This window comes from Xenopus laevis, chromosome 2S, assembly GCF_017654675.1.
Source record: "Xenopus laevis strain J_2021 chromosome 2S, Xenopus_laevis_v10.1, whole genome shotgun sequence".
Taxonomy (NCBI): domain Eukaryota; kingdom Metazoa; phylum Chordata; class Amphibia; order Anura; family Pipidae; genus Xenopus; species Xenopus laevis.
In genome coordinates this window covers 64,132,354-64,146,607 of record NC_054374.1, presented here as the reverse complement: position 1 = coordinate 64,146,607, position 14,254 = coordinate 64,132,354, and the positions used below count along the sequence as shown (strand labels likewise).

Sequence of the window (14,254 nt, the reverse complement as noted above, 5' to 3'; positions counted from 1 at the left end):
TTTCATGTTTGAATGACATAATCCCTGACCTAATAGAGCTTTCAATATAAGGTCCCTATCACATTCACACATAGTATGGTTGTTTTATCAATTTTATCAGGAGTCAAGTAACCTACCTGAGTATGAGAGGAAAATTAAGTATCCAGGGGAAACCCATATATGGGGAGAACATATAAACTCTGTGCTGTCTCATGGATGTAACCAAGCCTAATTAACAACAGTAATAATTGTGGCAAACAAATTTATAACTGGTAAATTATTTAGAGTGACCCTTTTCACCCTTGTTTACACCTTTTCTCATGGCAGGAGTATCTGTTCTTCAACATCAGCTCTACATTGTTTTACCCTGCGGATGCAGGTTTACACCTCTAGCTGGAATATTAACCATTTTAATACTTAAAGACTGAAAGATTTGGCTCTTACAGGCCAAATACCAGACAGCCGTTCTCCTACGATTTGTTGACCAAAATCTCCCTTTCTCTTAGTTTTTTATGCAAGGACCACTGCACTGCTCAACCACACTTTACTCAGTTGTTGGTCTACAAATCCCACATCCCACCAAAGAGGTTAAGCAATTTGGCAGGTGGGGATTTGCTCATTTTAAGACTTACTGTATATATGCCATGAATTATTGCATTATGTTCCTTTCCAGTTCTCTCATGTACCCCTCCCTGACAGGCCCGGACTGGCAATCTGTGGGTTCTGGCAAATGGCAGAGGGGCTGCTATAAGGTCCCATAGAAAGTCAGTATTTAGTGGGCTGGTGGGGGCTGTTTGGGCCTCTGTGTGGGCTGATTGGGCCTCTTTTACCTGAAATGGCAGGGCCTATTTTAATTCTCAGTCCGGATCTGCTCCCTCATGTGTACAGATCCTGGGTCACTCATACTAGCATCTGCCCTTATGGTAGCCAACTGTGCCCACCACTGGAGCAAGTATGTATAAAATGGAAGGGCATCCATGGACTCCAGTTGTCTCAAATCCTACATAAAGTCCTCCAACACAGGGGCATGTCCCCGGGCCCCAAGATCTTCTTATCCATGCTGGTGGACTATCTTCATACAAGGATGAATTGATATAAAATATAAAGCAAGACCTAGCATACTGATGTGGCATGCTTAACGGCCTAATTATAATTTGGCTGGAAGTTGTTTCTAGGTAATATTGGGGTGGGGCTATAGGCCCAAAAATAAATAATAGGTCCCACTATTCTACAATGGGAGCATTTCAGTTAGGCCAAAGGAAATGGAAAAGTATAACAGATTGGTTGGTTATCCTTAAAGGAAAACGATATCCCCCAAACAATTTAGGTCTCTATAAAAAGATATTGCATAAAACAGCTCATATGTAAAACCTGCTTCATGTAAATAAACCATATTCATAATAATATACTTTTCTAGTAGTATGTGCCATTGGGTAATCATAAATAGAAAATTGCCATTTTAAAAAATAAGGGCCGCCCCCTGGGATCGTATAATTCACTGTGCACACAAACATACCAACAAACCATACTTGTTAAGTCAAATGAGCCAGACAGACAGAGTTCTGACTTTTGCTTCAACACTTCTTCCTGTTACAGTTACAGTTGTAGTATTTCTGGTCAGGTGATCTCAGCAGACAGACCATAACGAAATGGTGGCTCAAGGCAGGAGATGTAAAATGGCAATATTTACTTAAATATATATACCAGTTTGGTAAGATCCTTAAATATACCACTTAATATGATGTAAACTATCTGTTGCTTAAGTATTCATTTTGGGGGTATAGTTTTCCTTTAACATGGATTTCCGAACAGGAATTGAACAGGCTCTGGCTCTGCTATGCTGGTAGGATGGAGGCAGGTTTCTCACTCATTGCCCATGGGATGGATTTAAACTTGACCAGATAAAATCCTGTGGGGTCAGCAGCCTACAGCTTTGATCTTGTCACATCAATTGACACATGTAGATTGGTTATATTCATGCCAGCCTTCACCTGCAGCTTTTGGCATACTGTTATACTTGTTTCGATTTTAGCATACCTGTGTCATTTTTACACCCAAAATGTTCCAGTTATTTTATGTTATTTTATTGATTTTAAATTTCTAGTGGCTTTGGGACACAGTGGGTCTGCACATCTTCCCTCTTTTGGAGCCAATTCAAATCAGCAACATCCTTTGCTTAGCTTCACTGGCACAAACAGAAACGGTACTTACAATGCCAAACTCAAGGTAATTCATGAAAAAATGACAAAGTAAAAGGGTATCCTTTTATCCTTTATCCTTCACCCAGTTCTCTAACTTGAGCTAGCATTTTGCAACTTTAAAATACTATATGCCTAGATATGGCAAACTGTTAAACCTTCACTTATACAAGGTTTTATTCTATACTATAGTATATACTATAAGTTCAGGTACAGCTACTTAAAATCCACCCACTTCAGTCTGAGATAAATCTAACAAAGTATTGCAGCTTCTGGCAAACTTGCTGTAAGCCCTTTAACCCCACCAAATATGTTTTTTTATTCCTAAAATAAGTTATATTTTTATATCTATTAATACTGCACTTTTTATTACAGACACAAGAGGGCAGTAAACTGTGCCGATTACAGAGTTCTTTGGGATCCTCTGACTTGAATATACAATATCTGATGGAAGATGGTCCATTCCTCAAACACTGTTTTAAATGGTTTGCAATATTGTGAATAAACACTTTTAAGCTGTTTATTACAACACAAATGCCTGTTCTTTTCTTAAATTAAAGACACAAGGGTCTTTAATAATATTAATAATTTCTTCTCACTCCCTGAAACTTATGGAAACTCATATTTGTTTAATTACGTAAGAGCTTTTCAGCATTCTTTGGGGGAATGTAATATTGGTCACTAACAGAAAAATCATTCACAATTAGTTTGCAATGTGAATAAATGTTTGCAAAGTGAACACATTTGCCTTTGCGAACACTTTGCCCCTCACACGACAGTAGGACTGTGATTGCGCAGTGTATGTAATAAAACTTCTTTAATGAAAAAGTTTTAAAAAATAAGGACCGCCCCCTGGGATCATACGATTCACTGTGCACACAAACATAGCAACAAACCATATTTGTTAGGTCACATGAACCAATTACAGAGTTCTGTATTTTGCTTCAACACTTCTTCCTATTACAGTTAGACTTGTAGTATTTCTGGTCAGGTGATCTCTGAGGCAGCACACAGACCATCACAAAATGGTGGCTCAAGGGCAGGCAAGAGATGTAAAAGGGCAATATTTACTTAAATATATATTCCAGTTTGGTAAGATTCTTTAATATGCCACTTAATATGATGTAAACTATCTGTTGCTTAAGTGGTCATGTTGGGGGAATAGTTTTCCTTTAATAACAGTGTCCACAAAATTGCTTGCTATAATTATGAGTTCCCAGGCTGAGAGAAACAAGATTCAAATAATTTATATAGTGTAATTAAAGTTCATTTAGTTTGACTAACATGATAAAATAGGATTTGTAATAATATATTTGGGTGACGGGTCCCCTTCAAAGGAGAATAACTTGGAGGTGCTTCTTACCAGCGGCGGCAATATGGAGCTCCTGTAACTTTAAGAGCCGAATTTCTGGTTTTCAAACTGGAAATGTGGCTCTTCTAGAGGAGAGAGTGTAATTCGCTAGTCTCCCGGACTCCCCTGGACCCTCTGCTGACATTGTGGACCCCCACACTTACCTGATACCCCAAGCTGGTGTTCTTGTTAGCAGAAAAACGTGAGCACCATGGAGCTTATTCCTCTTCTGTGAGACAGATGCATACGCAATAGAGTATAAAAAGACAGCTCTTTTTGTTAAAGTTCAGCTTTTCACTCTACTACATATGTGTACCTGCATGAAAAAGTAGAAGCAGGAAGAAGATGGCTTCCTGGTGCTTGCTAGAAGAACCCCAGTCCAGGGCAGTTTTCTGCTAGTAGGAGCACTGGTCCAATATAAGGTAAGTGAAGACTATCACCCCAGTGATTGTCACTTTCCCTTTTCATTTAAGAGCCTGGTTCTTTACTGTTAGAGGGCTACAGAATCTTTTTGCTGTTATGTTTACTATATCCATACACAGGGCCGCCATCAGGGGGGCACTGGGGGTATGAGCGTACCGGGTCCCGGCCTGAAGGGGGGCCCGGCAGTGCTGAACTTTGGGCCCTCCTTGACAGCGCCGAAGTCCTTCCTTCTGATATCCAGAATGCGGAAGTGCCCAAAAGCCTAACAGCCAAAGTCCCGAAGCGGAAAAAAGACCCGAAGTCATGAAAACTGCGGAAATTGAAGTGCTGAAGCTGCGAAAAGACTAGATGTTACGAAAACAGCCGAAATTGAAGTCCTGAAGCGGCAAAAAGACCTGAAGTCACGAAAGGAGGCAAAGTTGAAGTCCTGAAGCCACGAGTTCAACACCCTGGCCAGCAATGTATTATTTTAATACTCTATAGGCCCCTACCACCAATGTTTTAAAAATATTCTTTGGGGCCTCAAATTTTTTTTTACTTGTAAGGGGGGGTCTGGCGCCAGTGTTTTTTTAAAAATATTCTTTGGGGCCCCAATTTTTTTTAACTTGCAAGTATAGCCCTGGCGCTAATGTTTTTTTAAAAAATATATTTTTTGGGGCCCCAATTTTTTTTTACTTGTAAGGGGGGCCCTGGCACCAATGTTTTTTTTTAAAAAAAATATTCTTTGGGGCCCCAATTTTTTCTAGCTTGTAAGGGGGGCCCTGGCACCAATTTTTTTTTTAACTTATAGGTTAGAGAGAGTTTTTTTAACTGTGATGTAGAGTGGGCAGGATCTGGGGTGGGGCTTGGGGGAGGGAGTGGGCAGGGCCCAGGAGGCCCTGAAAACGTTATTGTACGAGGGCCCCGTGATTTCTAATGGCGGCCCTGTTCATACAGTATATTCAGCCATATTACATTTTAGGCTTTAGTTATCTATCAAGAAAGAGCCCAGCAGAGATGCAAAGAAATTAATTTAAATTAAAAACATGCTAACATGCTGATACATTATTGTGGGAGAATAGCATAGCTAATCGTAGATTTTGAAATTCCAGATGACCCTTCAGGGCTGTCCAACTGGCGGCCTCCATATCAAAGTCGGCCTGCTGTGTCTGTTTACCATTTGTAAGATTTAAAAGGTATCACTACAGAGATTAACTGGCCCCTGCATTGTTTAATCAAATTCGCACTGTAATCCCCTCTATTGTTCACACCTGTGATCCTCCTGCATTGTTCACACTTGTGACACCTCTATTGTTCACATCCTTAAAACCTGTACTGTTCACACCTGAGACCCAGACTGAAACTGCCCACATTGTTTAACTGTTCACACTTTATACACAATGCTAATGGGGCACCAACACTGTGTCACTGTATGTAGTACATATTAGACTGGTCCTGATTTTCCTGTCTCCTGCTCTGTTCTGTCTTCCCTATGCTCCCTGTGTGTGTCATACTTTGCCTGCTCTTTGCCATACTCTGCCTGACCTATGATCCCAATGGAACATAAGACTGGTATTTGTTCTGGGGGTTTGTTAACATTTGAAAATTGTTGTTAAGGGCCCCTAAGGTGTTTAATCATATGCTGGGGTACTGTATTATACACAGGGGAGGAAGAGGCATATGGATTTAAGGGTATGTCTTAAAGGAGAAGGAAAGGTTAAAACTAAGTAAGCCTTATCAGAAAGGTCCATCTAAATATACCAGTAAACCCCCAAAGTAATGTTGCTCTGAGTCCCCTGTCAAAGAAACACTGCATTTCTTTCCTTCTATTGTGTACACATGGGCTTCTGTATCAGACTTCCTGTTTTCAGCTTAAACCTCCTTGCCCTGGGCAAGAGCATGCTCAGTTTGCTCCTCTTCCCCCCACCCCTTCCTTCTCTACTGTAATCTGAGCCAAGAGCAGGGAGAGACTCAGGCAGGAAGTGATGTCACACCATGTTAATACTGCAGCTCCTATTCTAAACAAACAGAGAGTTTCTAGAGCTTTTTACTCAGGTATGGTAAAACATTCTACAGAATAAATATAGCATTCTAGCTTGCACTATTGCAGCTAATCTATTGGCAATAAAATGCCTCCGTATCTTTCCTTCTCCTTTAATATGACTTTACTTTTTTCACATATGAGTGGCATCCCTGCCAGTGCCGGCCCAAGGTAGTTTGGCACCCTAGGCAAGAGCTTCAATCAGCGCCCCTGTCCTGCATTACCATTTACCTCCTTACCATGATGTTTTTTAAATAAAGAAAGCAATAAAATGTACAACACTTTCATTTATATTACTGCCCCCTGTACCTGTACCAGCAAGCCCAGTAGCCATCCATAATACAGCCCCCCCTGTACCTGTGCCAGCAGCCATCCATCATACTACCCCTCTTTAAAGGCGCACTTTTAAACCTCTTTAAAAGTGCGCCCCTCAATGATGGCATCCTAGACAGCTGCCTACTCTGCCTACCCCTAGTTCTGGCTCTGATCCCTGCAGTGAGAACCAACCATCTGGTGTTTTGGTGTGCTATTAATGTGGACATGGTCTTGTATTAACATAGGTGTGGTTTAAAGTGGGTGTGGTCTAAAAACAGGGAGTGGCTAACATTGACTTCCATTATCGGCCCTCCACCATGCAGATTAGAAAAATTCCGGCCCTCTGAACCATTTAAATTGGACAGCACTGCTGTATAGTATTGTTCAAAAAAGAGAAGCTGCTCTCCTTTGGTTTACATACAAACTACTGAAGCAGTCTCTCCACCACACTCTTCCCCCCTCATTCTCAATGTAATTTATACATGCAAATGTGTAATTCACAGTTGTACAAATTACCATTTCTGTTCTTTGATGGATACGCCCAATTTCTAAACCACCCAGATACACAAACCCATAAAGTGTACTTAGGCACACCCTTCTTAAGTACACAGATACAGTATATACTTTCCAGTTCAATTAATGTTGTTATCCATTTACCTATGAAAGGAAACACACTGCACTAAAAAGCTGCACAACCCCCATTCAAAACTTATTTGTACATACAAAGCACAGGATTGTGACATAACAGTTTATTTGATGGTTTCCAGACTGTAACTGTAGCTGAAATACTGTCAGAAGAGGCTGGAGTGGAACATTTGTAGCCTTGTGCCTTTAAAGGGTCATGAACTCCTTGGTGATATTTCAATTGTTTTGTGACTTAGGGCTAGTCCACACGGGGAGATAGCGACGCGTTTGCGGTCGCGGCGACAAAGCGCCGCGACAGTCGCCGCGACCGGCGCAGGCGACAGTTTTGTATGGGCGCCTATGTAAAAACGCCTGTGCTAACCACACGAGGCGATGCACTTTTCAACAGTCGCCTGAAAATGCCTCGCCAGGCTTTTTCAGGCGACTGTTGAAAAGCGCATCGCCTCGTGTGGTTAGCACAGGCGCTTTGTCGCTGCGACCGCAAACGCGTCGCTATCTCCCCGTGTGGACTAGCCCTTAAATCTACCAGGTGCGGTTATTTTCTTCTGCTAATGAAGTGCCACCTGAAATCAGATTTTTGCCCTATGGCTTGCATGCAACTCAAAGATTATTAACTCCTAATGCAGATGGATGTGTATACCACCATTGACACACACCCTCTGAACCCTTATATATATCTATGCATGAAACTCATAAACAATTCATTTATTCTTGTGGGAGAACCCCAAAAATTGGCAGAACATTAAGGGGGTTATTTATCAAGGTCCGAATGTCAAAAACTTGAAAAATTTGAGTTTTTTTAACTATAAAATCCAAATTTTTTAGTTGAAAAAAAAAACCTAAACATTTTCTGGATTTATTAAACCCAGAGGCTGCAAAAAGTCTGAAAAATCCAGCATCTCAGACCTGTGGAGGTTGTATATAAGTCAATGGGAGAGGTCCCTATCCTATTTGGAAGTTTGTGTGGTCTGCGCTTTTTCGGGAAAACTCCGAAAAAAATATATTTTTTTTCCGAGTTTTTACCCAATCTATTTAAATCATGCTTTTTAAATAATAAATATGGTCCAATCGTGGATTTCAGCCTGGTTGGATTTTTTTATCTAAATACTCAGATTTGGATTTTGATAAATAAGGCCCTCTGCAAATACACTGGAGTTGGTTGGTTGGTTGGTGCACTAAGATAAAGGGAGCAGAAGGCAGCAATCATCTTTTCTCCTCTGGCATATCTACTCCAACAAAAAATCAACTTGTGTGCTATTAGCCTTTATTTATTCTGGGCAATTGCTTTTTGCTCCATTATGCCCTGAATCTTTGAACTGGTAGTCTGACAGTATAGCCACAGCTGTGGGCTATGAGAGGCTGCACAATGTCTCCTGATTACAATTCTGTACAAAGGCTAAATAGATAAAATGTTATTTCCCACCTTAATAGAATTAGCAATATGGATTAGACCATCTAGCACAATGAGGCAGCCTTAGGGCTCTTTCAGACGAGCGTTTGAAGCTGCGCTCCAGGGAGCGCAGGAGTAGACGCATTCAGTTTTTTTCAATGGGGCTGTACTCACACAGGCGCATGTAGGCGCTGAACGCAGGTTGAGACACAACATGCTGCATTTTTCCTGCGTTCAGCACCTACATGCGCCTGTGTGAGTACAGCCCTATTGAAAAAAACTGAATGCGTCTACTCCTGCGCTCCCCTGCGGCTGAACGCATAAAAAACGGAGCAGGGGAGCACAGCTTCAAAAGCTCGTCTGTAAGAGCCCTTCGGGTTTGGGCACACCTGGAGATTCGGGGAGATTTAGTCGCCCGGCGACTAATCGTCTCTACTTTGGGGCGACTAATCTCCCCGAACTGCTTCCCCGTGTCTTCTTTAATGAAAAAAAGCCTGCACCAATGCACTCGCGGTGCTTCGATTTCCAAAGTTGCCCAAAGTTTACTTGTGAGGAAACTTCATTTTTCACCTGCTAAAGCAGCTGGGGGGGGGTGACTTGTTATTCTAAAATGATACATATGGTTGATATATTTGTTATCTTTTTCCCTGCTGAACAGGATTTCTGAGTTTCATTACAGGCAGCTATTAGAACTGATACAATAGTTGTCAATATGTATCAACTAAATGTAGCAAATTGTAACAGTTCAGATGCTCCTGGATCACTGAGCTGCCAGACTGAAACACCAGAGACAGGAACATTTAATTTAAACCATTTTGGTAGAATGGTAAGAAATAAAATATAGAAATCAACTGAAAAAAAGTCTGTTCCTGGGTACACAAGTAATTCAATGTGGTAACCCTGCACACAAAATTTGGACTGAGCCCTACAGGCCCCTAGCTATGTCCCTGGCAGTTCATAAGAAACATAAGATTCCTAAAAGTGGTGACTGACCCTCATGTTTTTCACAGTTGATTCTTAAAATTACAGTACTTACCAAATTGTATTCAGTTGGCAAGGAGAAATTTTTAGACACGAGTCCTGTATAATAAATGTCATGATGATGCAACTATTTTGCAATACTGTATATCCATTACTAGTTGGACCTGTTCAAGGACCATGCAGGTATATTAGAAAATGAATAAGGTTACACATGCCAAAGCTGAAATATAATGCTGCAGCATTGCTCAACTCCTTTATATGCATTTACTGTTGATCCGTGTTCATGCACTGAGCACAAGTATGCACCAGGTAACAAATACTTCTGAGAAGATATGATGCAGAAGACGTATACGAAATACTACTAGCTGTGGAGATATAGGTATACATTATAACACTGCTGGGCATATGAAGTTAAAAAGACAACCAATATCAACATTTAACTAAAAAAACTACTTTTCACAAATATGTTTTGCTTGTACACCTTTATCTTCTTTGGGTCTTCTGATTTATTTCTTTGAAATAATGCTCTTAAGTCATTCACTTCTATCTTTAAAACCGTAATTTACTCTTGAACTAGGTTTGTCACATACCAAAGTAAGGAACATAGTTTCCTATGTTCCTATGATAAATATCTCATGTATACAAATAAATACACACAATACTATAAATGTAAACCTTCGTATAAATTCTTTTTCTCAGTTGTATTCACATTTAAATGAGGCTTCCCTTGCCTCTAAAGAACAAATAATGTTATTAAAACGCACAATGGGTGATTATAAACTACTTTCTGCTGATTGATATATATAATGAGGGGTCCTTCTCTGATACCTCCAGTTTATCATTCCCTGGTTGGGACTGAAACTAGCCTGCAATAGTAACAATCACATGTTAGGGACTGATTTATTATTTGTCATGATTTGAGTTTGGCTGAAATGATGTTAGAAAACATTCCACTTGTCGCAATTAATGCTAGAATTCACAAGCGAGTTGAACTCACTTGCATTTATTGACTTTGTTTCAGCTGAACCCCATTCTGGGCTAATAAATCAGCCCCAGTGGTTTGCTATTTAACAATTGGAGACGTATGGACTTTTACATTATTTTCAAATGGGCTCCACTAAAAAAGTTTAGTTAGAGGCAGGAATGTGCCACTATATTGTAATACATTAAGAAGTTTAGATGCATTAACTTTGGTGCTGTTCAGTAGGCAGTGCTCTATAGATCCAGCTAATAAATAGGGTTTAATTCATTTTTAACATTTCAGACGATAATTAGATACATTTTGTATGTTCATGCAGAAAGTTTCATTCTGAGAAATACAGGAAAATTGCATATCTTCGTTGACATAACATGTGACCCAGCTCTGGCCTTGGTTGTGTTTTTTTTTGACTTGCAGAGTATCTATGAAAATGTATCTTTACCAATAGACTCTCATACTGTATCTGTGTTAGTATATAATATACTGTATATTTAAGCTTTCTAAATGACCAGGGGCTGAATGTAGCCCCAAGGGGGCCTGTCCAAAGGTGCAGTCCGTGCAGCCGGGGCCCTGACCCCCACCCCCTCCACAAACAATCTCCACAAGCAATGTTGCTGGTGGATAAGCTAGGGCAAACCACCGCTGGGCCTGAGGGGGTGTGGGCCATTGAGTACTGCTGTGCCTAGAGGTGCATGAGAACCCTGTAGCTACAACCACCTCTAACCCAGGTGTTAGCTCCAGGATTTCCACATTGACACATTGGTGCAAAATTAAATAGATAGGTGCTGTTAGTTAATGACACATTTGGAAGCTTTGTGTGTGTATGTATCTATGCAAATGTCTATATATTTATAGATAAACAGTGTTGAATCTAAAATGCTTGGGAGAAATGTAATTTGTGATTCTGTGATTTCTGAGATTTGGCACACTATTACTGGAATTTAACAGAAAATATTTAGGCATTACAAAACACAATTATTCAATTTTGGGCCTTTATTTATGGTATTTATTGAGTTAACATTATCGCCTCAGGGAAAAAGAGAGGTAGTTCCAGTAATCAGCAGTTGCTTTGGGGGAGAGAGAGAGAGAGAGAGAGAGGTTGCAAGTGACTGGCAGTGGGGGACAGGATGGCCAGTTCCTTCCCTGAGGAAGGTTCTAGTATAGGAACCGAAACGTCGGATAAAATAAACCTGACAATCAGCAACATTGCCTTTTTTCAAATTTTGTTTTCTCTGGGAGTGCCATCACCTGTATGTATATATATATATAGATATAGATATATTCTATTTTTCTGCACTAACACCCTCATTTCTTGAAAATATATGATGTATATTCACTGGTACAGACACACAGACGTGGCTTTATGCATTAGACCCGAAAAGCAGGTAAACAATTAGAGCAAATTCTCAGTGGCACTGAAGGGGTTGAAAGGCTTATGAAGCACCTAGTGAAAGGGCAGAGCTTGTCAAGGGGTGTGTCTGACTCCAGGATCCTTTCTCTCTGCCTGATAAAAGCTGGAAACACCTGTTCTTTTTTTTTACACCTTTCCTAGCAGCCTCTCTCTCTCCTGCAATCCAGTTCTGGAAATTGTTCTGGAACCATGCTTAAGCAGTATTGTTTTTTGGCTCTACATCAAGCATTCTTGCTTTTCCTTCCATGGTTGCTGCTGGATATTTCCACTCATGTTTATGGACAGCAGCTTCATGCTTGCAAAGAAGTAAGTGGCACAGCAAGAAGTAACGATAATTTGTGATAAAGAGGTTTCTTATTTATTTTATGTTACACAAATAGATAAAATGGAGACTTGGAAAAGTTTATGTACTAGCTTTACTGGGCTGTGAGAAAGAAGGGTTGATATACCAGTTCCCGAGAATTTCCTATCTTTTATTAACATGACAGCTGTTAGTAGTCACGTGTCAATGCCATATGTTAAACATGCTACGGAGCAATCTCACACAATATTTATCTTAAAAAGTTGAAAAGTACAAGCAACATAACATCTTATTGAATATTTTCTGTTTTAGTGTGAACTGATTTGGTATAGTCATCCAATTGGTCATAAAGGAACACTTTTTTTTGTACATGTATTTGCAAACACAAATCTACCAGTAACCAAGGGTCATGCATATTACAGTTCTGAAAAATATATAAACAAAAACATGTGTATGATAAAGTATGGGGAAGCAATTTCAAAATTCACTCAAGTACAGTATGCCCCCTAAAACTTCTTTCAAATTCATATGAGTCTTTAGTACCCCCCGTATTCGACCATAATTTTCATTGGACCCAGTGATGTGGGAGGCAGGCAGAGGGGTCTGAAGTCATGTGCTAAGGTGGGACAGTGTGAAGGATTCATCCATTCACGTGTTTGCATTTAAGTTGCATATTGTGCAAATTTGTTGACAACTGCTTTTGGGTAGTGTATTTTTTTTGCATAAAATCACTGTCATTTCAATAACATATTTTACAACAATTACATTTTTTTCTGAGGCTAAGTCAGTGTCTGGTCACAAAACATATCTAAACTGTAGGCACAAGGGAAAAATATTCAAAAATCAATTTAGCATTTTTTTCCACAAAAAAACTTTTTTTACATAATGGAGTAAAAGCTTTATTTAGTGGCTAGAAAATGATGTAAAAAGGTAATGTAATTAATGGGAATAACAGTGTAGTAATTTAAAAGCTGGTATAAAATCTTTAAAGAAAATAAATAACCATGTAGCTAACGGAGACATATTAGAATAAAATGATGATGAATTATATGATTGGTTAAATTGTGTGCAATGTTCCCTTATTCCATTTGTTTTGTAAAGGTGGCCATACACAGGCCAATAAAAACCGTTTGGGTGAGGACCACGTTGGCTCCATGATAAGGTTCTCACCCCAATGGCCTGTATCCCAGTCATTGTGGTCCCGTTCTTTCGCCCAAGGGCCAAACAGTTGGATCAGCCCGATATTGCCCACCTCAGATTGGGAATATTGGGGATAGATCCACTAATTTGGCAATTTCACTAAATGGGTAGATCTTTCAATGTATAGCCACTTTAACACTTTTATGACGGCCACTTGAGCGGAGGGCAGTTAAGCTTTGGGTCCATCATGAACTAGACAGTGGGTGCAAGAGGTAGTCGTTGAGAGTAGTTTCTTTTAACATATTGTCTACAGTGATATCATCAATATGACTGTGCCTTTTAAAGCACATTTCTGGGCCATTTGTTTGCAGGTGTTATATCAGCAATGTCTGTGAGGACATTAATAGTACATATTCAATCATCCTTTAAATGCAAAATGTAACAGTAACTGGGGGAAAATGTTAGTAAGTAAGAGATACTAGTTGCTAATATGTGGATGCTGTAAAATTGGCAAAATAAGCAAGAATTATTAGTTAGCTATTTTGTGTATCTTTTGGATACTGAAATTCTTTTTCGATGCACCAAACTTTGTTAGTATTACCTCCAATAAAGTAATTTTGAGAATATCCACAAAAGCTGCTCAGATGCAAATAGAATACTCCAATTGCTCGGCTAAGATCACCTAAATTGATCCATGTCTGGTCAGCATAAATGATGAACCAGTTTTATGGTGTCTTTTTCCTCTGTATCTGCTGTCAACTTAATGCTGGGGTCCCCAACCTTTCTTTTATCCGTGAGCCACATTCAATAGACTTGAGGAGCAACACAATCAAGAAAAAAGTCCCTGTAATTGCCTATTTTGTAGCCCCTATGTGAACTGGAAGTGTACAGGAGACTCTGTTTGGGAGTGCATATGGTTTTTATGCCACCAAAACTTTCCTCCAAGCCTAAAAATATGCACCTGCTTTGAGGCTACTGGGGGCAACAGCCAAAGGGGTTGATGAGCAACATGTTGCTGGTGAGCCCCTGTTTGGGGATGGCTGCCTTAATATGTCAATTATATACTATACAAGCCATGAATATCCTATAAATGATATACTTATGAATGGTGCTTAGTGATA

The 14,254-nt window shown here is 39.8% G+C and overlaps 1 protein-coding gene across 1 annotated transcript in view; it reads left to right on the top strand.

The window, feature by feature from the left end:
- Positions 1-11,805: 11,805 nt before the first annotated feature.
- Positions 11,806-14,254, top strand: part of elapor1.S (endosome-lysosome associated apoptosis and autophagy regulator 1 S homeolog) — a 51,608-nt gene continuing 49,159 nt past the window's right edge. Inside the window, exon 1 of the mRNA XM_018249390.2 lies at positions 11,806-11,998. Coding sequence (XP_018104879.1) covers positions 11,882-11,998 — 117 coding nt within the window. The 5' untranslated portion in view covers positions 11,806-11,881. The remainder of the gene's footprint in view (positions 11,999-14,254) is intronic.